Source organism: Ursus maritimus, unplaced genomic scaffold (assembly GCF_017311325.1).
Source record: "Ursus maritimus isolate PB19 unplaced genomic scaffold, ASM1731132v1 scaffold_19, whole genome shotgun sequence".
NCBI classification, from domain to species: Eukaryota; Metazoa; Chordata; class Mammalia; order Carnivora; family Ursidae; genus Ursus; species Ursus maritimus.
The window spans coordinates 54,867,366-54,893,624 of record NW_024424341.1 but is presented as its reverse complement, the minus strand read 5'-3'; the positions used below and the strand labels follow the sequence as shown (position 1 = coordinate 54,893,624).

General features: G+C 50.8%; 2 protein-coding genes across 6 annotated transcripts in view; one reads left to right on the top strand and one right to left on the bottom strand.

Annotated features, from left to right (window-relative positions):
* The window catches only part of PGLYRP1 (peptidoglycan recognition protein 1), a 3,782-nt gene extending 466 nt beyond the window's left edge, over nucleotides 1–3,316 (top strand). Inside the window, exons 2-3 of the mRNA XM_008684476.2 lie at nucleotides 2,357–2,478; nucleotides 3,066–3,316. Of these exons, the coding sequence (XP_008682698.1) occupies nucleotides 2,357–2,478; nucleotides 3,066–3,244 (301 nt within the window). The 3' untranslated portion in view covers nucleotides 3,245–3,316. The remainder of the gene's footprint in view (nucleotides 1–2,356; nucleotides 2,479–3,065) is intronic.
* Nucleotides 3,317–3,855: 539 nt separating this feature from the next.
* On the bottom strand, nucleotides 3,856–25,607 carry CCDC61 (coiled-coil domain containing 61). 5 transcript variants are annotated; one of them, XM_040634188.1, is made up of 14 exons: nucleotides 25,532–25,607; nucleotides 18,416–18,574; nucleotides 18,078–18,160; nucleotides 13,813–13,970; nucleotides 12,576–12,737; nucleotides 6,901–7,111; nucleotides 6,723–6,805; nucleotides 5,882–6,051; nucleotides 5,698–5,773; nucleotides 5,221–5,363; nucleotides 5,059–5,137; nucleotides 4,828–4,882; nucleotides 4,267–4,345; nucleotides 3,856–4,168 (listed from the first exon to the last, which is right to left on the bottom strand). In XM_040634188.1, exons 2-14 carry the CDS (start codon nucleotides 18,561–18,563, stop codon nucleotides 4,071–4,073), a joined length of 1,545 nt encoding a protein of 514 aa, XP_040490122.1. In that variant the 5' UTR covers nucleotides 18,564–18,574; nucleotides 25,532–25,607; the 3' UTR covers nucleotides 3,856–4,070. The 5 variants fall into 5 exon arrangements, with proteins under 5 accessions (XP_040490122.1, XP_040490123.1, XP_040490125.1 ...); XM_040634189.1 differs by lacking the exon at nucleotides 25,532–25,607 and adding an exon at nucleotides 25,509–25,527; XM_040634191.1 differs by lacking the exon at nucleotides 25,532–25,607 and adding an exon at nucleotides 21,733–21,861 and having other exon boundaries at nucleotides 4,267–4,342.
* Between the last annotated feature and the right edge of the window lie 652 nt (nucleotides 25,608–26,259).

Here is a 26,259-nt window from a genome sequence, read left to right as displayed (position 1 = left end):
CCCCCCCCCCCGCCCCGCCCCCGGCGGTTCTAAAGCCACCTGGCTGCCAGCCCCCGCAGCTTAGGCAGCCTCTCCCCGGGCTTGGTCTCTCCCCAGGGCGGCACGCAGGACTGCGCATGTGCGCGCGGCATGCAGGTGCTAGAAAGAGGGGAAAGGGCGAAGTCCAAGCTTTTCTCCCCAGAGGAACACTCTCAGCTCTGCTTTTTGCTGAGACCTGGGGCAGGGTCACGAACCCTCTCCCCACTTTAGTTTCCTCTCCCCCCTCTGCAAAGTCAGCTTGTGGCCCCCACTGGGTCACTAAATCAGCCAATACATACATGCAAAGCCCTTAGGATACCACCTGGCACACAATGGGAACCCCAAGTTCATGGGCTCTTGCCCTTAGGCACTTACTATATGCCAGGCCCTGCCCGGGTGCTGGGATGGGGGACACAAGAACAGTGTGAATATGGCCCTATGGGATTTAAAGACCAACAGAGAGGAACAGGCGGGAAACAAGCAAAGGCAACCAGATGAATTCAGCTGGTAATGGAAGCAACAGGGTGGGGTGGAGGTGGGGGGAGACTGAGGTGGCTCTGGGATGGGGGGCTGCGGGAGTGGTAAGCCGGGGGTCCAACAGGGGTAAAGGCTATGAGGGCAAGTGAGAGGGTCACGCCTGAATGACAGAGGTCAGGATGGCTGGAGGGAGCTGGGAGGAGTGACATGAAACGACGAAGACCTGGTCGCAGGGCCTTGTGGACCACCATGGAAGACAGGAACCATGGGAGGGATGTGAGCCTGTTAGATGGAAGCAGCTCCCTCTGGCGGCTGTGGGGAGAACAGACCGCAGGTGGGTGACGGCAGAAACAAAGGATTACTTAGCTCTGCGTCTGTGCCCCTGCCCTCCTGCTCCCTTTCCAGTGTAACAGGCCAGGGTCCCACACAAGGGCTTCCCAGCGAGTGAACTTTGAACCCTACAGGTACTCAGACCTTAGTAAGCACCAGTCACTGTACTGGAAATCCAGGTTTCCGGGTTCCACCCTTAGAGACAGCTTCCAATAGTACTGGGGTGAAGCTGGGAAATCCAGGGACTTCACTGGAAGTCTAGACGCCTCCGAGGATATCCCCAGCTCTTCTGGCTCAAGCTTTTACAATTCAAAGGCTCTAACTTCCAGGCTTTGTCTCCAAGATTCAGGTGGTCTGATTCTAAGTTTCCATGAGATAGTGAAAACAAAGCTTGGCTCCCCAGCCTCTGGCCTCAATCTTCTGATAGAAAAAGCAGACTGAAGTCTGTTTCTCAGATTTTAGGATTTAGAGTCTGATCCCAACATTCTGGATCTCCCTTGTCACATCACATTCTGTGAGTCTCAGTGTCTTTACTTATAAAAAGGGTTCTTCACTTTACCCACCTGGTGGTGGTGCTGGAGGTTTAAACTAGATGCTTCCATTTCACAAATACACAGGGAGTCCCAATTGGCCGTGCCAGGTGCTGGGGCTGTGGCAAGGCTATAACCGGCCCAGTCCTGGGGGCCAGCATCACCATGGAATTTCTAGTCTCTTCGGAGCCAGATTCTGCATCTGGCTTCCTGCGTGGGAGATTCAGGACCCAAAGATTCTTAAGTTCCAACGTTCTTTACATCTTTGGTGACTGTGAGAGCAAGAGGGCGGAGGCAGCAGATATTCCAACTCCAAAATGCTGATCTTCTAGTTAATTCCAACCTGCCAAATCAGACTCGCTCAATCAAGACGTGTCAAATGAGTCTTAAGGATCTGATGCCAGGACTGGAAACTTCCAAGAGGCAGATGCTGGGACTCCAGGGTCTGTATCTGGTTGTGATGCCAATCCTTGAGTCCCAGATCCTGTCACTCAGGGTACCCCAGCAGGGAAAAGAAAGCAGGAAGCAGGCTGGGCCAAGGGCAGAAGAGCTTCTCGGAGGAGAGTTCTGAGAGGCAGGGGTCTATGGGGCACGACCTTGGGGATGACAGAGCACTTGCCTCAGAGGACTGCATGAGAGGACTCAGCAAATCAAGAGCTCAACAAATCCTCCCGGGAGGCTGGAGGAAGCAAGGAATAGGATCACATGGGAGTCCCAGGGACCCGGGTGAGAATCCGGACTCTGTCCCTGTCTGGCGGTATGACTGTGGGCAGTTGTCCCCCACCTCTCTGATTCTCTGCCTGCAGAATGGGGGCAGTACTGACTCATGGGTGGCTGTGAGGGTGTAGAGCTGTGCGTGGCACGTGGCAGGGGCCAGAGGCATCGGATGCCAGAAGAGGGAGATGTTGGGGGAAATTGTGTGTGAGTAGCAGGGCACAGGGGAGGAAGGGAGGGAGGACGACTTCCCTTACTCATCAAGCCCACCCCACCAACCCATGCAGCTTCCTGATCGGAGAAGATGGGCTCGTGTATGAGGGCCGGGGCTGGGACACCAAGGGTGATCACACAGGCATGACCTGGAATCCCATCTCCATTGGCATCTCCTTCATGGGTAACTATATGGGTAAGTGTCCAGCTGTTGGCATGGCGGGCTGACCTGGGGTCTGGGGGATGTAGTCCTTGGGAGGCTCTGTCACCTCCAAGCTCTGTGACCTTGGGCAAGTTGAGTCGGCTTCTCCGAGCCTCATCGCCTCCTTTGGATAATGACCATTTCTTTGTCACCACACGGTTTGGGCCAGGATGGGTTAATCTGCATAAAAGTTCTTCGGCCAGTCCGTGGCTCGTAGCAGGTGCCTGATCAATAGCCACCATCACGGGTAGGACCCAGAGGTCGGGTGGGGGCCAGAGGAGGAAGGATAAGCTCTAATCCTGACACTTGCTGAGGGCTTAACCTGTACCAGGCACTCTCCTGTGAGGGCTTTACATAAAAGAACTCATTTTCTTGTTCCACAGCCCTGTGGACAGGTGCCATCATTCTCTCCTTTTGCAGATGAGGAAACTGAGGCACAGCAATGTTAAGTCCATGCCAGGGGACTGGCAGACCCGGTTCTGGTCCCTAGTGGGGCAGGGTGCACAATTGGAACCACTACCCCATATTACCTCTGCCCCTCAAGGAAGCCCCAACCTAACTCCTGCCTCTGTCTCCCCCAGAGCGGTCACCTCCACCCCGGGCCCTCAGGGCGGCCCAGGGTTTGCTGGCTTGTGGTGTGGCTCAGAGAAAACTGAGCCCCACGTACGAGGTCAAAGGACACCGGGATGTCCAGCAGACACTCTCTCCAGGCGACCAACTCTATGAGATCATCCGGACTTGGCCACACTACCACGAGTGAGAACCTGTCTATCTTCGCCACACCTAGAAACCCCACTGCCTCCCCCTCCAATAAAGGTGCATCTCAATCTTGTTTCTGTGTCCCACCACACACCTCCCCTCCCTCTCTACCTCCCACAAGACCCCAGCCGTTCCCACCCACCCCAGGCCCAGCACTCTGTCCTTGCTGGTGCTCAGAACCCAGAGGCCCCGACCCTGAACCAAGACCCCAGAGATCCCAGCTTGGAAGGAATGTCACAGCTCAGAACCCAGAGGTCTCAGGTCAGAGCGCAGGAATCAGCACCAAGGTGGCCCAGATGTCACTGACAGCAGCTCAGGGGTCCTGTGGGGTCATGAACCATGCTCCAAGACACCCCTTCTCTACCACTCAGCCAAAGATACCCTGTGCAACATCTCTGCTTGGACCCCTTTAGGGATGAGCTGCTCGCTACCACCCCTCAGGTGCCCCCTTCATTGCTTTAGAGAGTATGCAAGTTTTTCCTGACCCTGAGCCCCAAAGTGCCTCCCAGTCAGAGACATGCCCAGAAATACAGCAGGTCCCACTGACACGCACCACCCAATCTTCATTTCTCCCCACTCCAGCCCCACCCTTCAGTCATAAGCTGAAGGATCCCAAGGGCAAATATGTTTATTTACAAAATGCACATACCCTCCCTCCCAGCATGCAGTGCTTGGGGGAGGAGGGGGTCAAGGCTTCACACACCTGAAACCCCCGTGAGCACCAGCAGGGGAGGAGCCTGAGTGGGTCTGGAAGGATACGCCGCCCCCCCCCCCACTCCGAATCCAGCAGTGGATGGGGGATGGAGGGGCAGTACTCCCTGTCGAGGTCACGACCGTGTGTCTAGTCGGTTCATATATTCCTGCAAGGCCTTCAGACGAGCGTCTATTTCGGCCATGTCTGCCGCCTGGTGGTCGGAGCTGTATTCTGTGAGAGTGGGTGGGGGTACAGGGGCTGTGAGGGCCCAATACGCTGCCCTCGGGCTGTGGGGCAGGGGCGGGGGTGATGTGGAGTCCCAGGCTCACCTTTTATAGGGACCCAGTCCCCTGAATTGGTCAGGTGTCTCTGATGGCAGCCGCGTTCCAGAGGGGTGGACTTCTGCTGCTGTGGGAGACAGGAAGGGGGGGTTAGGTACCCTCCCACTATTCCTGTCCCCCAGATCCCACTGGAAATTTTGAACCTAAAGACCTCAAAGAACAAGGGCTGACACCCACCGGACACTTACTAGATGCAAAATCACCTCCTGGTATGTCCACCAGAACCCTCTGAGATTAATACTATTACCATCCCCATTTAGCTGATTAAGAAACTGAGGTTGAGAACTCCCGGGAGTCACACAGGGGATAGGAAGGCGGGGCCAGGTTTTAAGAGCTGGCAATTTGAGGCCAGGGCTGGTGCCCTTAGCCGGTATTATCTACCCCACCCCACCCCCACACTCCCCTCCAATCCAATGGTCTCAAAACATTCTGTGTCCAGACGCATTTCAGAAACACCTGTGCAACCTGAGTCCCCCAGAATGGAATCATGGGCTTCTGGTGGTTTCACGCTGCCCCTACCTCCTCCAAGGTCTGGGGAAAGACACTCACCGTGTTGCACCCACCCCAGGTTGTGGGGCTGGGAGGCTTCCCTCGGCGGCGAACGCTGACAGGAAAGAGTATTCAGGGACCAGCTTGAGGAGCCGTGGGCACCTCCCACCTCGCCCTCCCTGGTGGTTGCCAGGCTCCCGCCTCCATTACCCAGTCTCCCTGCAAAAGACTGTTTCCAGCCTCCCCAGATACCCATTTAGAGGTGGTCCTTTCCCCAGGCCCAAATTTTACCCTCTAGGAAGGGATTCGGAGAAATCCTCCAACTCGCTGCAGGAGCTGGCCGAGGAGCAGCGGCTGCGGAAACTGTCCACTAGAGGAGGGAAGAGAGAGTGAGCCTCCCGTGCTCGCCCCTGGCTCCCAGCCCGGCCGCCCCGCGCGCTACAGCCCAGTTACCCGAGGAGCTGCGGTTTCGGGAACGGTTAGCCGTGTCCCCTCGGCCGCTCACAGCAGCGGGGGGCCGAGTCTGGCGAGACCAGGAGATGGACGGACCGTCCCCGCTTCCTCCGCTGCCCAATCGGTTCCGCTGCTGCTGCCGCCTGGGGAGCGGAGAAGACGCCCACCTATGTCCCCAACTAATGCAAGGAATGGCGTCGCTGCGCCCCTATGGGTCACAGCCAGGGCCAGTAACCCAGCTGAGGTCACACAGGAAAGGGAAGGAAAAGGCATGCGGACACACAGACCGGGTGGTGGGAGTCAGGGGAGGAGGTGGAGGTCTGGTGAAAAGCAGGAGCGGGCAAGGGAAGGGGAGAGAAGGAGCAGGTGACAGATGATGGAGACAGATGGGAGATGGGGTGGATGAGAGCACAAGTCAGGGAACGGCTAGGTAAAGGGCCAGGGATATGAGCAGGTAAGGAGGAAATGGGAGCTAACTTCATCTTGATCTCTCTCTGCTTCTTCTCCTTGGCTTTCACAAAAGCTGTGGGGTCGAAACGGGGCCCGCGACTACCTAGGATGGGGTGGGAGAGTGTGGAGAGAAGAGGCTGGGGTCACAGAATCAGGTCTCCACAGCTCCAGTCCATCCCCCACCCTCCCACGAGCAGGGCAGGGCAGAGACCTGTGGGCGAGGGTGAGGGGAGGGCAGGGCGGCCTCGACCCCGGCCCCCCCGGCCACTCTCCCGGGAAGAAGACCGGGTGGCACCGCGACCACGCGATGTGGAGCGCTCCCGCGATGACGAAGCCCGATCCTCCCGGGCCCGGGGAGGTGCCACCGGCGGAGTCCGTCTCCTGGGAGCACAGGACCCACTGTCAGTTTCCTGCCAGCCAGCTCCTATTGTCAACTATCTCAAGCCTCTTCTCGGATCACACCATCTCCGAACCTTCAGGTCCAACCCAGCATCAACTAGACATTCACGCCCTCGCACATGACCCCCACAGATACCTTGTCCCAGGCTCCGCCCCTCTTGGACTCCCAGAGAACCCCCCCAAAAGAACCTGTCACTTCCCTACATCCGAGCAAACCCCCTTCACCGGACCCTTCTTCCTGAGGTCTCCCCCAGCTCCCTAGAAATCCTTCCCAATATTCCATCACCCACCCCAATAAAGAACATTGGACGTCAACCAGATCCCCACCAGCTGGGCCACGCCCTTTCACTCTACAAGATCCTTAGAACCCACGGCCCCCCCCCCCCCCGTCCTTATCTCCAGCCCCAGCCTCCTGACTGACACTTCAAGCCCTCTCCATCTCTCCAGACTCACCCTGCCATGTTCAATTTTCCGCGCCATGCAGTCCATCAGATTTCTTCCACCCCTCCATCCCCACCCACTCTCAGCCTCCCCTTCACTCAGGCCCCGCCCACACACCTTGGGCCCCGCCCTCCCATCCACAGACCCTACACCTCCTCCCAGGCCCTGCCACCCAGCCCCTGGCCCCGCCCACCCCAGACCGCGTCTCTCACCCCCTCTTGTACACGGCCAGCTCGCTGTTCACTGTCCTAAGCCGGGCACGCAGGCTCCGCTCCGAAGCCTTCACCTCCTCGAGCTGCCAGGAGTGAACAGAGACATAGAGGACCACACTGAGGCCGAGATCCAAGCCCCACAAGTTACCCCCCTCCCGCCACCGCCCCGCGCCCTCACCTCCTTGGCCAGGCGCCGGCAATCCTGGCTGCGGCGGCCAACCCCGCGGTGTCCAAGTCCCCGCTCTTGCCGCAGCTCTAGCTCCAGGCCCCGGACGAGCCCACGCAAGGCCTCAGCCTCCTGGCGCGCCGCCCTCCCGGCCAGAGCCTCCTCTCGTGATTGGCCCAGCTGGGCCTCCAGTTCTCGCTTCTCAGTTGCCAGGCGTGAAACCCTGGTGGAAGAGGATGGTGGGAAGACAAGAGTCGGGAGCGGGGGCTCGCAGGATCCCATCATTCTCACTTCTCCATAGGGGTGGGCACAAACAATTCCACCTGCTCCAGGAACGGGAGAATGAGGCCCCACCACTCCAGCTGTCCCCATGGTCCATCATCTCTCCTCCTCCACCTCCCCCACATGAGGAAGACCATGGCCATATCACTCCCATTCATCCCACGGGGAGGACACAGCCCTGTGAGTTCCAATTCCAAAATAAATCATAAACCTGTCCTTCTCTATACCATGAAAGCCTAGCCCTGAGGTCCTGGCCTTAGACTCCCCCCAGGCCTCCCCGCCAGGTTTCACTACCTCCTATTCACCAGAAGACTCTTTCTAAAATGCAAATCCAATGGGGCACCTGAGTGACTCAGTTGGTTGGACTTCCAATTCTTGGTTTTGGCTCAGGTCATGATCTCAGGGTCCTGAGACTGAGCCCCACATGGAGCCCCCCATCAGGCTCCACGCTCAGCATGGGGTCTGCTTGTCCCTCTCCCTCCCCTGCTAGTACTCTCTCACTCTCTCTCTAAAATAAATAATTTTTTCTAAAAAAATGCAAATCCGATCAGATCATTACTATGCTCAAAACCATCCTTGAGAAAAAGATGTACACACAAGGCTATTCGTTGCAGCACTATTTGCAATAGCAAAAAGAGTAGAAATAACCAAAATGTATGCCAACAGAAAATAAGTTGAATTTCTATAGTATATCCACTAAACGTCATAGCCAATGCAATAAAGCAAGAAAAAGAAATGAAAGATAAGGATTAAGAAAGAATTAACAAAACAGTCATTTGCAGATGAAATGATTATAAATATTGAAAATCAAAGGAAATCTACAAATTATAAGAAATAATAAGAAAACAGACCGAAGTTACTAGATATAAAATTGACATATAAATACAATTATAGGGGCACCTGGGTGGCTCAGTTAACCAACTGACTGCCTGCCTTCAGCTCAGGTCATGATCTCAGGGTCCCAGAATTGAGCCCCAAGTCAGGCTCCCTGCTCAGTAGGGAGTCTGCTTCTCCCTCTCCCTCTGCCACTTCCCCCGCTCTTGCTCTCTCTGTCTCTCAAATACATAAATAAAATCTTTTTTAAAAAATTAAATAAATAAAGTATATAAACATCAATATGATTTATATTTAAAGTCAAGAAACCATTAGCAAAATCGTCCAAAGATGGAAAAAATCTAACAAAAGTATGATGGAATAACATCATGGAGACATTAAATAAGACCCAAATAAATGCAGAGGTATATTGTTTATATACTGGAATACTCACTATTTATATAGATTTCAAGTTCCCCTAAATTTTTCTATATTTCAATGCAATACCAATAAAAATTCCAACAAGTTTTGGGGCACCTTGGCTGGCTCAGTCAGTGGAGCATCCGACTCTTGGTCTCAGGTTTATGAGTTCGAGCCCCAAGTTGGGTGTAGATACTATTTAAAAAGAATAAAATCTCAAGCTATTATTTAAAAAAATTCCAACAAGTTTTACGTTTTTGTATTGAAAAACCTATTGATTCTAAAATTTATAAAGAAATGTAAATTTCCAAAAATAACCAAAAAAATTCTTAAAATGGAAAACCAAAAGTCAGAAGACTTGCTCTACCCAGTATCAGCCTAATTATAAAGCTACAATAATTTTTTTTTAAGATTTATTTATTCATTTATTCGACAGAGATAGAGACAGCCAGCGAGAGAGGGAACACAAGCAGGGGGAGTGGGAGAGGAAGAAGCAGGCTCACAGCGGAGGAGCCCGATGTGGGGCTCGATCCCATAACGCCGGGATCACGCCCCGAGCCGAAGGCAGACGCTCAACCGCTGTGCCACCCAGGCGCCCCTAAAGCTACAATAATTTTAACAGTGTGGTGCTGGCACAAAGATAGACAAACCAATGGTCTACAGAGCACAGAACCTCACCTGATGTATGATACATATATAAACATTATTTGTGATAAAGTTGACAATGGCTGAGCAGTAGGGAAATGATACTTTTTTTTTTTTTAAGATTTTATTTATTTGAGAGAGAGAGAGATAGCAAGTGAGAAAACAAGCGGGGAGGAGAGGGAGAAGCAGGCTCCCCACTGAGCAGGGAGCCTGATGTGGGGCTCGATCCCAGGACCCTGGGATCATGACCTGAGCTAAAGGCAGATGCTTAACCAACTGAGCCACCCAGGCGCCCAAGGAAATGATACTCTTTTCAGTAAATGTCATCGGGCTGATTGGTCATGTGAAAAAACGATGAAAGGACACCTACCTCCCCCAAAATCAATTTCAGGTAGATTGTAGACATAAATGTGAAAAGCAAAAGACAAAGAATTATAGAAGATGATATAGGAGAATATCTTCATGATACTGGGAGAAAAGGATTCTAAGAGAAGACATAAAAATTACTAACTTCAGAGAAAAAATTTATAAATTAATCTACATAAAATTAAGAACATCTGTTTATCAAAAGGCACTATTAAGAGAGTAAAAAGGCCAGCAATAGAGGGCAAGGAGGTTTCTGAAATATATAAAATTAACAAAGGGCTCATATCCTGACTGTACAAAGAGTTCCTGGAAATCAGTAAGAAATAGATGACAGAAGAGAAATAGATATGACAGGTGAATAGGCAGCTCACAAAAGAGGAAATCCAAATGGCTACTAAATATATGAAAAACTGCTCAACCTCATTGGTACTTAGCAAATGAAAAGTACCAAGAGATGCTGGGCTGATGGGAACTTAATAAGAAGGAACCAGGTCTCCACATCCGAACTCATCAGCCCCAACACCACCTGACAGTAGGCAAGCACACAGCGCCACCAAGGAAGGTGTCTCACCAGAAACGTAAATCTGACGAGCCTTTAGGTTTAACAACTACTTCACAGGAAATACAGGGGACAGGGGACTACATTAACCATGGAGATGGAATGAAGTATTTACAGAGGAGACACGATGTCTGGGATTTGCTTCTCAGGGAGAAGGGAGTGTGTAGATCAAACAAGATGGGCCAAACGTAGATAACCATTGAATCGGGGGCACAAGTACATGGGTATGATCCTATTGTCTACTTTTGTGTGTTCTTGGAATTTTTCCTAATAAAAAGCTTCTTAAAATCTGTGGCTCCCCTATATTTTCCAAGGAGCTTCCCATTCAGCCCCATCTAGCTGACTTCCCCCTTCCCTTCCTCTCCCCCTCCCTCCATATCTTCCTCTCCAGCCAAGTTTCTCTTTGCAGATACAAATCCCTCCTCCTGGAGCACCCTCTCTCACCCTTCAAACACATCCCCTGCCCCCAGCCAGGCTAGGTCACGTCCGTCTCTTCTCTGCTCTCATGCTCTCTGTGCATTTCCTTCCTAGAGCTGGCATTTATCAGTATGATTATCTGTTTTCTGTCTGGATCCTCACTCCAGCTGTCTGGTCACTGTGAGGGACCTGAGCTCTGTGGCCAGGCTAACTGTGTCTGACTCTACTCCACTTATTACAAGCTGGGTGACCTTAAGCAGTCTGACCTCACATCTCTGTGAAGTGGGACAATAACAATAATAATACGTACCTATAAGGTTGTAAGAATCTATGAAGAATGCTTGGACCATGTCTGGCACTGAGTAAGGGCTCAAGAAGCATTAACTAGGGCCGGGCAGTGTGCCTGGCACACAGTGTGAACCGGAAAAACGTTGGATGGATGAATGAATGAATTTGGAGTCTTCCCAAACTCCCTCACTCCAGTTAGGAAGAGGAAGTTGGGAAGAGGAAGATAAGAAGCCACTGACCAGCTACAGGATCTCAAGCCACCCTCACTAGTTCTGGTTGGTTCTGAAGGGCAAAGGGTGCCACGCTGTGGCCAATCTGGGAAACACAAACATCCACACACACCAGAGTCCTGAGGATGAACTGAGGCTAAAGCTTATCCTGCTTCCCAGCAATGCACAGCCAAGCTCTTCCAGGAAGACCCACAAGGCTCTCCAGCTCCATGAGCTTCCACTCCTGTCAGCCCCAATACTCAGTTCTGGCCTAGTGGCCTAACAGCTGCCTACAGACCACAGCAGCTAAAGGAAACAAAGGGGGCTTGGTGCTGGCTGCCTGGATTCAAGGTCTAGCCTGGCGATATTATTCACTGTGTGACCTGGGGCAAGTTCTCTAACCTCTCTGGGCCTCAGTGTTCCTCCCCTGCAAAATGGGGACAAGAGCAATGCGCACCTTGCAAGGATTTAAGGAATGAAGTCATAAAGCACTGAGCAGAATCCCTGGCACACACTGAAATGCTCAATAAATGTTAGCTGCTGTAATAATTATAATTGTTATTACTAAAAATATTGGGGCATCTGGGTGGCTCAGTCGGTGAAGTGTCCAACTCTTGAGCTCAGCTCAGGTCTTAATCTCAGGGTCGTGAGTTCAAGCCCCGCGTTGGGCTCCACACTGGGTGTGGCGCTTACTTAAAAAAATAAAAACAAATATGGGGCGCCTGGGTGGCGCAGTCATTAAGCATCTGACTTCGGCTCAGGGCGTGATCCCTGCGTTCCGGGATCGAGCCCCAGATCAGGCTCCTCCACTGGAAGCCTGCTTCTTCCTCTCCCACTCCCCCTGCTTGTGTTCTCTCGTGCTGTCAAATAAATAAATAAAATCTTAAAAATAAAAAAATAAAAACAAATAAAAATATTATTTGCCCTCCCCAGTGGGTGGGGCCTCCTCCAGATGGGGATGGAGTTCCTGATTCAGCACCCCACAGTGCATAGCACACAGTAGGTTACTCAGAAATGTGCCCAAAAGCCTTTGCTTTCTTCACCTTACTCTTCTAGTCTCCTTGTTCTCACGACATCCTACCAAACACAAAGCCTTTGCACATGCTGTTCATTCTGCCTAGAACACGGTTCCCCGCCTCCTTCACCTGACCCAGCCCAAGACCCCATCAGGTTCCTGCTGCAGCCTCCTACAGCACAGACTAGCTTTTCCGCCTAAACACATTTCTGCTTGGCAATGCTGAACTCAGGTGGTACATGATCAACAACCATCTGCCCCCGGGCTGGCCACTACGTGAAGGGCAGAGAGGGGTCAGTACAAAAGAGGCACCGGATATAGCCCTACTCCCTCCCTGTCTTTGCACATGCTGCTCCCTCCACTTAGAACACCCCTTCCTTACTAGGCAGGCTCCAGTCTCCCCTCTGGGCTTCCCAAGCTCCACCCACTGTGAATCGTCACTGTCTGCAGACAGAGCTATCTCCCCCCACTGGACTGGGAGTCCCAGGAGAGCAGGGCCAGTACTGACTCAGTCACTGCTGTGTCCCCAGCACCACCCAGCACACAGCAGACACAGAGGAGGGACTGAGAATAAATATTTGGTGAACGAGGGACCACCATCCTCCCAGTAGCGCTGAGCACAGGGCCCTGCGGTGCCCACCCAGCCCCAGCTGCCTTCCCCTCCCAGACTCACTGCTCCCTCAGGTGCCAGATCTCAGTCTCCCGGGTGTCCCGAGCATCCTGGCCATCCAGCCCTCGCAGGCGGCCCAGCTCCTCCTTCAGCGAGCGGATGATGCCCTGCAGGACCACAGGGTCTGGCTTGCCCTGGTACGGGAGGGGCAGCGGGTAGTGAATCCTAAGGAGGATTAGAACCGTAGCAACTCAGAGGCCAAGAATCCACCTGAGGGTAACTACCAGACCCTGAGAGCCTTCGAGTATGAAAACTCCAAGCCCCCTTCCTGCTCCCCTATCTCTTGCACCTGCCTGCCATCCCTCAGACTCCCTCATCTAGCAATCTTGGAACCACTGGCACTGACAGGCCTGGTGCAGTCTGAACTAACTTCCTTGTCATTCACTGCTGGTGGAATGAACACTGGTACCATGTTACTTACTGCCAAGCACACTCCTAATTCAGATTCACAGGGGTAGATTCTAAATGGCCTGACCCGCGTCACCTCTTGGCTGAGGAAAGGTAGGGGACCTCGATCTACTGCTCCACCAGATGCTATGCATAGGGGACTGACAACCTTCCACTAAAAATCCAGGAGCCATTATCCAATGGGGCAGACTCCATCTCCTGGCTACCCAAGAGCCATTCCCAGCTCTCTTTTGCCTTGCTGCCTCCCACTACACAGGCTAAAAAAAGCCAGTTTATCATTATCCTAGCATCCCCTGCATGTGACCGCTTATGGCCGAATATTAAGGAAAGGCCACAAGACCATTTCTGGCCAAATATTATAGGAAATCTGTTGGGCAACTTTTAGGAACACTTCTGTTTTCCTGGTAAAAAATGGTACATGCCATTAGCAAGCACAGCCCTGTTCTCTTCCTTTTGCTTTGATACAGACACGATGCCTGGAGGGCCAGCAGCCATTTTGTGACCATGAAGAGATAAGGATGGAGGTCAAAAAGCCAACACATTACGGATGACAAAAAACAAAACAGAAGGAGCCTGAGTCCCTAATGAAACTGCTGGGTAATAGGCACCCACCTAACATTTTGTTGTGTGATAAACTACTGTTTGTTTAAAGCACTAGCAACAGGTATTCTGCTATTTACAGCCCAACACAACACTAAATGATACAAATCTCAACACTGAAGATTCCAAAGGCAACACCACCCCCCCTTGCCCACAGAGGTTCCCAAGTTCTAACCACACCCCCTCCCACCTGCCCACCAGCCTGAGCCTGGAGCCAGTCCCTTACCCCCACCTGTCAAACTCCACAGAGTAGATGAGGATCAGGTAGCGCTTGGAGTTGAGCTGGGCCGATCTTGAGGCCAAGGGGCCTGGGCGGCCCCCCATCTTGCGATTCCGCAGGGACTCCAGATCTGTATAGGTCAGCAGGTCGAGGGTGACTGACTCACTGCTCTGTTGGAAGAGGATGGGAGGAAATGCCAGGAGACCCGACATGGCCACACCCAGAGCACACAACCCACCTCCCCAGGGCACGCCCTATCCATTCTCTGGGCTCACTGGGCTTTTCCTACACTGAGGCTGATGATCAAGACGGCCCTGCCCCAGGGGCTGGCACAAGGACGCCAGAGGGAGAAACTGGAAAGAACCTAAATGCTCAACCATGGGGGGGCAGCTTAATGCTGTGGCTCTCCAAGTGTTGTCCAAAGACCCCGGGGGGTCCCCAAGACCCTTTCAGGGAGTCCATGAGGTCGAAACAATTTTCATAATAATACTAAGATGTTTTTTGCCATGCTGACATTTATACCAATGGCGCAAAATAATGGTGGGTAAAAGTGATGGTGCCCATTAGCACAAATCAAGCCAGCGGCATCACAGTACTAGTAGTCACGGTATTCTCTTTGCCATGCAGTCTCAGTGGGGGGCCAGGAAGGAAGAAGAAATGAACATAACACAGGAAATCAAACCTAGAATGTTCTTTTTTTTTTTTTTTTTTTAAGATTTTATTCATTTGACAGAGAGAGAGAGAGCACAAGCAGGGGGAGCAGCAGAGGGAGAGGGAGAAGCAAGCTCGCTGCTGAGCAGGGAGCCTAAGGTGGGGCTCCATCCCAGGACCCCGGGATCATGAGCGGAAGGCAAATGCTTAACCAACTGAGCCACCCAGGCGCCCCAAACCTAGAATGTTCTTGATGAAGCAGTAAAAATTATTAATCTTCTTGAATCTCCATCCTTGAGTACATGGCTTTTTACTACTCTGTGACAAGATGGGAAGCACACATTCTGTGGCATTCCAAAGTACGACAGTTGTCTCAGGAAGAACACTTGTGTAATCGAGGTGGGGGCTAAATTAGCCGCTTTTTCATGGAACACTATTTTTACTTGAAAGAACGACTGACAGACATAACTATGGTTATTCAGACTTGGGTGTCTGGCAGGCATTTTCTCAAAAATGAACAAAGTCAGCCTGTCACTTCGAGAAAAACAGCTAACGGTATTTGTTGCCAATGGTAAAATTCAAACTTCACAGCAAAAATTAGAATTTTGGAAAACTTGGATCTGCTACTGTGTGCTTGATATCTTCTTGATGTTGAAAGACCTCCCTGGTGAGATCAGTGAGGATATTAACGAATGTGATTTCCTGATATTGTATAATGAAATGTGTCAACATTTAGAAGATCTGTATAACTCAGAGCCGTATTTTTTATTTTTTATTTATTTATTTATTTATTAAGATTTTATTTATTTATTTGACAGAGAGAGACAGCCAGCGAGAGAGGGAACACAAGCAGGGGAAGTGGGAGAGGAAGAAGCAGGCTCATAGTGGAGGAGCCCGATGTGGGGCTCGATCCCATAACGCCGGGATCACGCCCTGAGCTGAAGGCAGACGCTTAACCGCTGTGCCACCCAGGTGCCCCAAAGAGCCGTATTTTTTAAATGACCAATGCATAATATCACAAAATGGGTAAAAGATCCAAGTAAAGTTCAAGATATATCAATAGAGTTTAATGTAACATAGTATGAAAAGTTCAGGGGCGCCTGGGTGGCTCAGTCGTTGAGTGTCTGCCTTCGGCTCAGGGCGTGATCCCAGAGTCCTGGGATCGAGCCCCACATCAGGCTCCTCCTGCTTCTTCCTCTCCCACTCCCCCTGCTTGTGTTCCCTCTCTCGCTGGCTGTCTCTCTCTCTCTGTCAAATGAATAAATAAAATCTTTAAAAAAAAAAGAAAAAGAAAAGTTCATTGATAGGCTTTTGGACTCCACACTGCAACAAACCTTTAAGAAATTACCACCTATCCACTTTTAGTATGTTAGCAAAGAAGGATCTGCACAATTTCCTGATTAATTAATGAGTCCCTTTTCCAACTACATATCTATGTAAGGGAGATTTTTCTGCATATAGTTCAACCAAAACATACCAAAATAGATTGAATGCAGAAGCACATATAAGAATCTAGAAGTTTTTGGGGCGCCTGAGTGGCTCAGTCGGTTAAGTGTCTGCCTTCCGCTCAGGTCATAATCCCAGGTTCCCTGACTGCTTCCTCCCTCTCTCTCTCCCTGCCACTTCCTCTGCTTGTACTCTCTTCTCTNNNCCTTCAAATAAATAAAAATCTAAAAAAAAAAAAAAAAAAAAAAAAAAAGAATCCAGTAGTTTTCTATTAAGCAAGACATTAAAGAGATTTGCAAAAATGTAAAACAATGCTATATTTCCTATTAATTTATTTTGTTTTAGAAAATGTATTTTTCACAAAAATGTTATTAACATATAGCTGGTTTATTATGGTAATTTTTAAGTAAATTCATAAATATCTTTAAATTACTCAGTTTTAATTTATAAAACAACTTAATCTATAATATGGTAAACAAATACTGATAGATAAAACCTGCATAAACAAAAGCTCTTTGATGTCCTCGATAATTTCTAAGAGCATGAAGAGGTCATGACACCAAAAAACTTGAGAACCACTGAGTTATACCACATGGGTATATGGAATACTAAGCAACCACTAACAAGGATGACAAACTCACAAGTTGATGACAATAATTAAAAGACAATATCTGGGGCGCCTGGGTGGCACAGCGGTTAAGCGTCTGCCTTCGGCTCAGGGCGTGATCCCAGCGTTCTGGGATCGAGCCCCACATCAGGCTCCTCTGCTATGAGCCTGCTTCTTCCTCTCCCACTCCCCCTGCTTGTGTTCCCTCTCTCGCTGGCTGTCTCTATCTCTGTCGAATAAATAAATAAAATCTTTAAAAAATAAATAAATAAATAAATAAATAAATAAATAAATAAATAAAAGACAATATCTGTAATGCACTTATGAGCCAGATGCTATTCTAAGCTTTTTACACAGAACTCATTTAATCTTCACCACACTGTGAAATAGGGACTACTGTTATCCCCACATTACAGTTAAGAAAACTAAGGCATGGGGCGCCCGGGGGGGCTCAGTCAGCCAAGCATCTGACTCGATTTCAACTCAGGTCATGATCTCAGGGTCGTGAGATTGAGCCCCACATTGGGCTCGTGCTGAGTGTGGAGCCTGCTTAAGATTCTTTCTCTCCCTCTGCTCAGCCCCCTGCCCCTGTCTGTGCACTCGCTCTCTCGCTCTCTCTCTCTCAAAAAAAAGAAAGAAAACCAAGACATGGAGGGGACGTAACTGGCCCAGGGCTCCCAGCTGGTAAGTAGCAGTAATAAGTCTGACTTCAGAGTTCATGCTCTTGGCCATCATGCAACACAGCTTACACATACTAAACAGTCTAAAGTAGGGGATAGAAAAGGGATTATAAGAGACTGTCCCTTTCTAAATCACACACTGTTACACTGTCATCATTTTATGAGTGTGAATTTTATCTATAGTCAGAGAAATAATGTAGTTCACAGTTTTAAAATGATGGCTAAATAGCATCCCTGCCACTCTAACTTCCAACCTGCTTTTTTTTTCCTATTAATACTTTTAACTACTTGACATTATATATTTTTTCAATTTTTTGTTTCTCCCACTAGAATATCAGCTTCATAAGAACAGGAATTTTGTCTCATCCGTTCACTGCCATATCCCACTGTCTGCCACAGTGCCTGGCACACTGTAGATACTGACTAAAAATGATACGAATGGCTACCTATATCCACTGATGTGACTAAATGTTTATGAGACATTGTTGAATCTTTTAAAAGCAGGTTAAATAATACTTTGGGAAGTATATCAACTATATAAAATTATACATCTGCAAATACACACACACACACACTTTCACAAGTAAATAAAGTAGTGGAGAAATGGCTGGAGTGATTTTCACCAAAATATTAATAAAATATTACCAGGAATGAGTATTAGGAGTAGAGGGATTTTTTCTATCTTCTTACATTTCTCTGTGACGTGAATTTTCTACATGAGAATAACTATCACAAGGATCAGAATCAACCACTTACATTTGGGAATGAAAAAGTTAGCCCTGTCTCTTTAAGGTAAGACAAGGTAGAGGGTCTTGCATTCATCAGATGGGCATCTACCTTCCCAGGGATCCAGAAAACAGAAACTTCCCCTGGCTGCCAGCCGTGGCCCCTACCTGAGTGAGAGCCGACTCCAGCATGTTACAGAAGATGTTGAACTGTTTGAAGTTCCCCGTCTTGTGAGTCAGATCTTCGATGACTGGGTAGAGAGAAAAGTCCTTCCTGAAGTCTGACCACTTGTCCAGCCCAAGAGCAATACATCTAAGCTTGTCAACTTCCCCCAACTCCAGTGCCTCTGGCCTGAGGCATGAGCCCTTCACCCCTCCTCCCCACCTGAGAGAGTCTCTGGTCAGGTAGAAGAGGCAGATGGGTGGGTTCCTGGTTGGCCTCATCTTCAGGGAGAAGGGGATCCCGGGGAAGGACAGGTGAACCCACCCCAGGTGGGCACACTCACAGCTGGCATCGAACTCGCCCCGCCACTGATCAGCCGTCATCCGGTCCTCCACTTCCAGCTCTAGCACCTGCCCAGACACCACCACCCGCACGGCATGCTCCACACCTCGGAAGACATAGTCCACCTGTAGGCCAGCTGGCTGGTCCATGGCCAGTGTCGCTGGAGAGAGGGACGAGACGAGACCCAGAGCGCCTGAGAGTCCAGGCTCCGAAGCTGGAAGGCCAGAATTCATATCCTGGCTCCACTATTTACCAGCTTTGGCACCTTAGGAAAGAGACTCCCTCTCTGTGCCTCAATGTCCTCATCTGGAAAATGGGTATAATAATGGCATCTACCTCATAGAGTTGTCATGAGGATTAAATTGGACAATACACATAAAAGCATTTAGAACTGTGTCCATGCCCAACACATGCTGGCTAACAGAATATATGATTTCTGACAAGAGAATCATGACTAGTACTATTGATTATTAATTTAGTAATCCTTATACTCATTATATATTATTCATTCATTCATTCAAACATTTGTGGAGAAAAATCAAGCTGCAAAGGGGGACAGAGTACTGAGGACAGGCAGGGCAGAGTTTAAGTAGAGGGTCAGGGCAGGCCTCCCTGAAGAGGTAACCTACAGGCAGAGAACTAAAGGAAGTCGGGGACATGCCATATGGCTACCTAGGGAAAGTGGTCCAGGTTGAGGTAACAGCCGCACTGTATATTATCAATGATACACTTAAATCATGTCCAATGAATTAATAATCGATTTTATTAATTGTTCTGTTGTAAGCCTAAGTACCTTCTCTTAGCCAATAGGGCTACCACTCGCTGTTAGTTCTATGAGGTGGCAGATCTCTGCCTTCAGCGTGGATTTTAGGGGGGGTTCAGAACGAAGGCCCTGGGCTGCCTGAGTTCATATCTAGCTTCAGCTATGTGCACATACACAGGCAAGTTACTTAACCTCTCCTGGGACCAGATTCCTTATCTTAAAAGCACATGCCATCCTGGATACTGGGGATGATGAGAAATCAGAGGATGCCCCTACCCTCAAGAGGGCAGCAACAGTTGGGGGTATAAAAATGTCCAAAAAAAAAAAAAAAAGTAAAGTACTGGAGAAAGGAGATGCTGGGGGTAGGGGTTGCTCTTTTAGCTAAGGTAGCCAAGGAAGGCCTCACTGAGTAGAGGCCTGTAGAGGGATAAGGAGATGGGTGAATATCTGGGGGAAGAGTGTCCAGGCAAAGGGAACAGCCAGGCAAGAGCTCCAAGGTGGGATGTTCCTGATTTGTTCTAAGAACAGCAAGGTCAGCATGAGGGAGGGACAGAGATGAGATACAAGGGCCAGATGATGCTCATGCAGGCCTTTGTAGCCCACAGAAGGGTAACAGTGCTCATCTCCTTGAATTGGTGTAAGGATTAAATGAGTTAATCACGTTAAAATCTTTGAACAAATGGAGCAATGCCTGACACACAGCAAGCACTCATACACATACGGGCATCATCATCATCATCATTATTATTATTACCATTACTATGTTGTTGTGTGTCTTGAAAGGCAGTACAGAAACAAGGCAAGCCCATTTTCCTCCCCAGTGTACAGATGGGGAAACTGAGGCTCACAGTTGCCCCCAAAACAGAACTACCCAGGGCTGCCCCAACCCAGACCATGAGGACCCCTCCAAAGCCTGGTCTCCTTCTCTCCCCCACATCCTTTGCTCCTCACACTTTCCCCAAGAAGTCCTCCTAAAAGATGATATCAGAAAATATAATATTGAGAGGCCAGAATATGATGAGCCCTGAAACTCAAGGTCAGTGGTTTTTTAACCTTTTAAGAGTCTTGGAGCCTTTGATAGTCTAATGAGATCTCTGAACCCTCCCCAGATAAATGAATAGGCCCATAACCCTTTCCAAGTAATTTCAGAGGCTCCCAGAATACCACCCTGCTGCCCATCCACAAATCGCCTTTCTCAAAGACCCAAGGACAACCGCCGAAGGCCCAGACATTCTGGCAGGCTTCTGTCTCTAGACCCAAGCTCTTCAGTTTATTTGGGGGAGGGGTCCCTCGTGTTTGGAAGCGGCTGATGAAATCAAGAGACCTCTTCCCCTTGAAAATCCACACTCTCACATTCTCTGGAGGTTCGGAAGCGGGGTTAATAGTCCCTGACCTATGGGCAAAGAAACAGCTACACGTTTCAACATATCCCGCATCCCCTGGTCCTCAGTGCGGGTGCCAGGCAGCGCTGGCCCCGCCCCACCGGGTGTCCTAGACCCAGCCCTCCGACCCCGCCCCTCCGACTCCGCGAGCCAATCAGTGGTCGCGCCGTTCTGGTTACCAAGGCGTTGGAGGTACCAGCAGAACGCCTGAGGAGCCGCACAGCTTCAGGGCCCAATTCACCACCCCACTCGTGGTACCCAACTTCAGGGAGGAGACAGAGGAATAAAGGGGCCCGTCCCACCCCATCTCCACCACCAACCCAGCCCTGCTCTCCTCTCCTCCTTCCCCACTCCCCCGCATAAACTCTCCATTCTCTTCCAGAGAATAGCGGCCCTTCACTAAATCACAGGGCCTTTCCATATCCAAATGCCTGATGTCATTAGCCTCCATCTCAGTCCGCAGATATTAAGCCTCTGAATATTCTCCCCGAATTCCACTGTCCCCTTACACACACCTGCCTCTCACACCTCCACAAACTTCGCCTGCTCCCCTCCCCTCATTCCCTCTTCTCGGTTGTCGTGAGCACTCAACAACTGCTGATGAAATAAACCCCACACCCCTGCCAGCTCCCCATTACTCATTCCCCAGAGGGCCTAGAGATTCTGGACTCCCCTCCCCTCCCCGCTGCAGAACCTCCCTCCCTCCGTATTCCAGCCTCACCCCTTCTACCACATTTCCGAAGCCAGTCCTCTCCACTCCCTTCCCCAAGTCCCTTACTGCCATTGGGCTCTCCCAGATTGGGGGCAGGGGGCCACATTCCCCTTTTCCGTGCACCAGCTCCCATGTTCTCCTGGGGTTTCCCCCACATTCTACCTGAATTTTGCCCCCTCCTATTATTCCGCCTGGATTCCGCTTGCGTATTTATTTGCCCAAGGTTCTACTCCACAATGGGGATTTACCCCATTTTCAGCCTGTCTTACATGATCCCTATTTTTCACCTGGATTCTGTTCCCTCCCAAATTCTATGTAAACCCTCTCTCCCCCTCCCCACATTTTCCACCTCTCTTCCCTGCAGAGCCTTCCCAGAACACCCCCTCCCCGCTCCCCTCCAATTCTGGGATTCCCTAGGCTCCGCGCCCTTCCCTTCCCCCACCCCCACCCTGTACTTCTACCTGCATCCTCCGTCCTTGCTCTGTGACCAGTGGCCCATCCTGATTGCTGGTTTCGTTCCAGTCCCAAGACTCTCCTAGCTTCTCTTCGTCTCAGCTTCCAGACCCTGCATTCGAGGCCCCGCCCTCGCCAACCCGTGACGTCAGCACTTCAACCTTGCGCGCTCCGCGTGCACACCCAAGCACCCCACTCTGGCCCACACACCTGACCCCATTTCTCCGGCCTCGTGACATCATTGCTTCAGCACACACGCACATACACGTACGCACACGCACACGCGCGCACACACACGCACAAGCACACTCAGCTTTCCGACCCCAGGCCTTTCCCTCTCATCTTTCACTAAGGTGACTCCCCTCTCGGTTTCCAGGGTTACATCACGGTCTCTGGCTCCTCCTCCTCCCAATAGCGCTCTCTGATTATTTCAGATTTCACAGCCCTCGCCCTAGGGTGGAAGTCGCGAATCCTCCACGCTGAGCTCCCCCAAAACAACTCCACATCACCATCTCCCACACAGGACACAGGTAAATCACCACCTCCGTCAGCCCCTACCCCTGATGGCTATTTCACACTGTCTGCAGCACCCTCTCCCACCAACACCACATATTCCCGTCTGGCCAGGACCTAGCTGTCCTCGCCTATACAGTATACCTCCCACCTCACATATACACACTGGCCTGGCCTGAGTGACCCCTCCCCACCATGTGAGTTTTAGCTGGCTAGAATTCCCCTCCCTTCACCCTGCACTCCCCCAGAATATAGACCAGAGACGTCCACAATGTCCCCCTAGAATATATAAACACAAAAGCCTTTAAGGACTCCCCATGATCCGCCCCTCCATAGTGCACACTGCAGCCCACCACCCTCCCTCTGAATATCCAAATCCCCTCCCCTACTATCCCTCAAATGCTTTTTGCCTTAAGTAAGGACCATGCACACCCATGAACCAGTGACTTGTCCTTAATTCTGCTCTCTGACAGATGCTGTAACCATCCCCCATTTTACAGAGGATGAAACTGACATTTGCCTAGAATCCTGCAGTGAGGGGCTGGCACACTGGTCCCCCTCCCATTACCCAGCTACCCTTCTGTTTCCTCCCATAACTCTCTGCTCCCTTCCCTCCAGGCACCAATCCTTCTGTGTGGCCTTGTACTTTAAGCATGACACACACCGCATGACAAGGACTCCTGGGTTCAGCTCCCACTCCACCACTTACCCACAATGTGACCCAGGGCAAGGCACTTAGCCTCTCTGGGCCTTTTCCCATCACTAAAGTGGGGATAATAAGAGCTCCCATCTCACATAGGATGATTGTGGGGATTAAATTAATTAATACATGTACGGAGCTTCAAACAGTGCCTGCCACCCGGTCAGCTGTTTACCATCTGTGCAACCAGCTGACGATTAGTCGACAGACCAGAAGCCCAAGAGGGCAGAGCCATTTTTATCATTCTTATATCTTCAGCACCCTGGGCCTGGCACAGATCAGGGACTACTTGTGAATTTATGAGAGATATCAGGAAATCGGGTTCTAGGCACTGGAGATACAGCCAAGGTCCTCTCCCCTCAGCTCACTCCTTTGTCCCCAGGTCCCAGCTCCAATGTCATTCCTGCAGGAAGCCCTCCCTGACTCCCAGGCTAGGTAAGGAGCTGTCTCAATCACCAGTGTCCCCAGCACTGCCCAGCAGAGGGACAGCCACAGAGGGGGAGTTTAATGATGAGAGAGCTCCAGTCCAAGCTCTGAACTGGTCTGTTTCTTCAAGTGAGGACTGCAAACCTTCAGCATGAAAACAGGTGCTTGATTTTTAAAAATGCAGGATCTTGGACATGATCCCAAATCCACAGAAGCAGAACCTCTAGGGGTGGGCCCAGGAATCTGCATTTCCTACAAGCTCCCCCAGCTCTGAGATCTGAGAGCTTCTGCCCCTGGATACCACAGTCTGCTCAGTTTATTAGCCCATCTTGACCCCACCACACCACCCAAGACTCTCCCAGCTCAACTCTCCTATACCACAGGGAGCCTCCCCCTCCTGCCCCCCACCCTAGAAACGGTGATGATGATAATACAAGTAACAGTTTTTAAGCATGTATGGGCCCTTCCAGGTGCTAAATTATATATTCCTATGGAGTCAACACTCTAGTGGGGGGTGGGAGTCCAAGAAACCAGGGGATATAAACAAACCCTAATATATGTTGGGTAGTGGCGTTACCAAAGCAAAACAAACCCAAGTGAGGAGAGGCCAGGAGCTATTTTAGCTTGGGTGGTCAGTGAGGGCCTGTCTGTGGATTTGACATTTGAACAGACACCTGAAGGAAGCGAGGGAGAAGCCATGTAGACATCTGGAGGCACATGATCCAGACACAGGGCACAGCAAGGACATTCTCCAGGTGGGAATGTATTTGCTATGTCTGAAGAATGAGGAGGCCAGCATGGCTGAAGCAGTGTCAACAAAGGAGAATGGCAGGAGTTGAGGGCAGGCTGGAGGGCAAGCTGGATCGGGTGGAGCAGTGTGGGCTTGGCAAGGACTTGTACTTTGTGAGGTGGGAGCCACGGGAGTGCCTGGACCAGACAGCAACATGATCTGACTTTTATTTTAACAGGAACCCCCGACTGTGGGGTCCAGGGCAGACCTAAGGAGCCCAGCGAGGAGGCCACTGCAACAGACCAGGTAAGAGCAAGTGATGGCAGGAATCAGAGCAGCAGCAAGGGAGGTGGTGAGATACGGCTGGATTCTGGAAGTATTCTGAAGATAGACCCATGAGATATGCTGATTGGCAGATGGCACGTGGGCAAGGGAAATGGGAGACTCAAGGTCAACTCCAAGGTTTTTGGCGGGAGTACCTGAAAGAATGGAACTGCCACCAGCTGGGTTTGGAGGTTGAAAGGGGAAACTACAAGTTTGGTTTGGGACAAGTTTTTAAAGCATGGATGGCAGTTGGACTTCCAAGTAGAGAAGAGTCAGCCTTTGGACAAATGAGTCTGGAGTTCAGAGGAGAGATCCAGACTGTAGACAGGCACTTGGGAGTTATCATTATATAAACAGCATGTGAAGCCAAGAGACTGGGTGAGGACAGGTGAGTGGTACAGACAGAGAAGAGATGAGGTCATTCTAACGATGATAAAGCTGAGGCACAGAGGGTTAAAGAATTTGCCCAAAGCCACTCTGATGTTCAGTGGCAGGGCCAGTGGCAACACCAGCATTTAAACTCAGGCAACCCAACTCCAGAGCCCACAGTCTTAACCACCGGGAGGAGTGTTAGGACGTTCAAGAGTAATTCATACAAAACCTGGCACATAGTAAGCCCTGAATAAACGCTGCATGTATCACACGGCTTCACACCTTCATCCTCGAAGTTCTCACTCATTCACTCCCTCAGTGTAGTGCTTCACCTGCCTTCCACCCAAATCAAACCTTGTTAACTCATCTCAAGGACCTCGGCTCCTCCACACTGCGCTAGAATAGCCGGTCGCCTTAAAACCTCCATTAAATCACAAGGCTATATTACAGGGGAATTTCTGTATTTTACCGCCTGCTCTCTCCAGCTTTACACACTTTCCCCATTAAAGACCCTCCCGCGAAATACAAAACATCCCTCTCCCCCCCACCCCACCCCCACTCAGACACTGCCCTCTGCCTCACAAACCCATATCAAAGCGCCTCTGCGTGTTAAAGGTCACCCCCTCCCGATTCCTACACTGCCGGGTCAGCTGCCCGCCGCAGCCCACCCTCCCCCAGAGCATCCCCTCCCCCCAGGATCGCCACCCTGGCCCGCGCACCCGCCACTCCCGCCGTCTCTCACCTTCTCCACAGGCACCCCTCCTCGCGAGCGGTTCAACTGCCGAAGCTCCAGCCCCGCCCCAGGATCCGGCCTTCTCGCTTCTGACTGGCCCTGGCTTACTCGCAGCCGAGTTCTCATTAGTCAAAACAGATGCCCGTCACCCCGTGTCCCGCCTCAGAGGCGAGCCCGCCCCCCAAAGCTTGCAATTGGCCAACTCGGATGAGAGATTCCTAAATGGGCCTGGTCGTCGATCTTCTCTCCAATTATTACTGGCTAATTCCTACTGCCAGTCATGCGAGGAGGGTTGTTCTTCGGAGGGGAGGAAATCCTGGAAGGAGCCCCTTGACTCCGCCCATCACCCCCTGCAGCGGACTAGACGCTCCCACGAGGAGGGGCGGGCTGGAGGAGAGTCGGGAGCACATGCGCACGGGAAGGTCTTGGCCGCCGCGGGTCTGGAAGCTGCGCGGAAGTTCTCAGAGTAAAGCGGCACAGGGGTTTATCGTTGCTCAGTGCGTTCCAAACCAGCATCGAGCGCTTTGCAGGCCTTGGCTTATTTAAACTTAATAACAACCCTGCGGTGTAGGGGCTACTCTGATCCACATTTTGCTGTTAAGGAAACAATCTCAGAGAGGTACAGCCACTGCCCAGGATCGCACAGCTTGGGAACGTATTCCTATTTTGAGCCAATGAGTCATCAACAGGGCTGATAGAACTTAGAGAGTTTGGTGGGGGAGTATGTGAGGGAGACG

Coding starts and splice junctions, on each gene's coding strand:
- CCDC61 (XM_040634188.1), bottom strand. CDS start 18,563: ATGGACCAGCCAGCTGGCCTACAGGTGGACTATGTCTTCCGAGGTGTG. Junction 5,364..5,697: donor CAGAGAGAGATCAAGATGAA/GTTAGCTCCCAT, acceptor TCCGCTCCCCAG/GCGGCAGCAGCAGCGGAACC. Junction 4,883..5,058: donor TCCGAATCCCTTCCTAGAGG/GTAAAATTTGGG, acceptor CTTTCCTGTCAG/CGTTCGCCGCCGAGGGAAGC.